This window comes from Rhipicephalus microplus, chromosome 2 (genome assembly GCF_043290135.1).
Source record: "Rhipicephalus microplus isolate Deutch F79 chromosome 2, USDA_Rmic, whole genome shotgun sequence".
NCBI classification, from domain to species: domain Eukaryota; kingdom Metazoa; phylum Arthropoda; class Arachnida; order Ixodida; family Ixodidae; genus Rhipicephalus; species Rhipicephalus microplus.
This window is the reverse complement of record NC_134701.1, coordinates 38,239,078-38,241,129: the sequence shown is the minus strand read 5'-3', so window position 1 is coordinate 38,241,129 and position 2,052 is coordinate 38,239,078. Positions and strand designations below refer to the sequence as shown.

Genomic DNA, 2,052 nt, shown 5'->3' with positions numbered 1-2,052 from the left:
ATCGCGGTCCCGCTGGCTTGTCTGTAGAAGCTCCCGTTGACGCTGAAATACGTCCCCTTGAGGCAGTATTCCAGTAGGCGACACAGTTCGTCGACGCCCAGGCAGGTTCTTTCATCCAAGAGCTCGTCTTGGTTCAACGCTGCTCGTGCGCTAGATACCGCTAGTGCTACGGGCACACTGGTGAACAGGGATACGACGTCGAACGAGACGAAGCACTCATCGCTGCTCACGGTCACATCTCACATGCGCTCCACGAAGTGGCTGGCGTCGCGTATGTGGGTTGGTGTTTGCCCCACGAGCGGCGCGAGAGTCCGGTGGAGATACTTGGACAGCGCCCGGAGTGGAGATGTTGTAAAATCCACGATAGGATGGAGCGGAACTGTGGGCTTGTGGGTCTTGGCAAGCCCGTAAAATCCTGGTGCAGAGCCGTTCCGGCAGATGAGCTGGAGGTATGTGTTTCTCGCCTTCGGGTGCGCTTTAAAGATATCCGTCTGGAGCTTGTTCATTTCCCTTTGGACACTTGGTGTGGGGTCCTTCGTCAGCTCTTCGTAGGCCGGACTGTCCAGCAGGTCTCGCACTTTGTCGTTGTATGCCTCCCTGTCGAGCAGGACCACTGCGTTCCCTTTGTCGGCCGGGAGGATGACAACCTTATCATCATTTCGGAGCGCATGGATCGCCTTACACTCCTCTCTCGACAGGTTGTGCTCACGGCGCTTTCCTATTCTTGATAGTACGCCGATAGCCTTGAGACGCACGTTCTCCCGAATGCCGCTGTCGAGTCGCCTTATGCCTTCCTCCGTAGCCGCGATGATCTTCGGCAGTGACGGACGTGTCGTGGTCGTGTTGAAGTTGTGTCCCTTTGCCAGCACGCTGTGCTCTGCCGGGGAGAGATGTTTGGAGGACAGATTGACGACGAAATTCTCGTTGTCAGGACTGTAGTGGTGTTTTTCGCCTTGAAGCGTCGCAAGCTTACTTTTGTGGGTCGCTTGTTGTTTCTGCGCTGTTGTTGCAGCCACATTTCGTGCGAACTCCTCCAGTGACGGAAAGGTGTCGGGCAGTCGATGTTGAAGTTGCCGTTGCAGAAAGAACAGGTCTAATTCCTTCTTCTTGATGACGCTGTGGCACTCATGGATTTGGGCGTTTAGTAGCCGCCGTTCAGCTTGTGCGATGATCTTGTTGCCCTCCGCCGTGTGCACCAGGCGCTTGAGCTGAAGGCTTCGTGGTATCACGTTCCTCTCCCGACAGGTCCTCGTGAAGTCGAGATGGTTGCGGTAGGTCGTGACGCCGCGTGCTACGTTCACGTACCGCTTTGCGAGGAGCGCTGCTTCCTGACCGAAGTCACTGCGTAATGACTTAAACGTAAACATTTTGACAGCAATCTGTCTGGCTGGGTAGAAAAGTTTAGAAAATTGAAATTGCTCCAGCCACAGTTCAAAAAGAGCCCGACGTTTCGGGACCGACTCGGTCCCTTCCTCAGGGGGTGACTGTCTTGGTCATGGAAGTGTCGTCGCGTCGTGTTCTCTCACCATGGCTCCGGCTTTCCCTTTCCACCACGTTTCGGAGACCGTGAACGTACACCGAAGGCATTGTTCCCAGCGAGCGGTTCACGTTGGCAGGCGTATGCTGAATGTGCCAAGACTCGAGCAAGAGCCTCTTTCCCAAATTACGTTCTGTTTCAATAACAGAAGCGCCGTCTAAGTCAATTTTATGGTCGTGCTTCTCGCAGTGCTCCGCCAGAGCGCTACGTTGCACTTCCATCTTCCTGACGTCGTTCTTGTGTTGGCGCATTCTTTCCGGGAAACACTTGCTCTCGCCTATGTAGCAGGCTGGACACCCAGAACACGACACTTTGTAGACAACGCCCGGGTGTAGCTCCCTCGACTGCCCGACTCCTTTCCATCGACTGCCCGACACCTTTCCGTCACTGGAGGAGTTCGCACGAAATGTGGCTGCAACAACAGCGCAGAAACAACAAGCGACCCACAAAAGTAAGCTTGCGACGCTTCAAGGCGAAAAACACCACTACAGTCCTGACAACGAGAATTTCGTCGT

The 2,052-nt window shown here is 54.7% G+C and overlaps 1 protein-coding gene across 1 annotated transcript; it reads right to left on the bottom strand.

Annotated features, from left to right (window-relative positions):
* Positions 1–239: 239 nt before the first annotated feature.
* LOC142788869 (uncharacterized) lies at positions 240–1,367 on the bottom strand. The gene has a single exon (XM_075884979.1). It carries the CDS (start codon positions 1,365–1,367, stop codon positions 240–242), a length of 1,128 nt encoding a protein of 375 aa, XP_075741094.1.
* Positions 1,368–2,052: the final 685 nt, after the last annotated feature.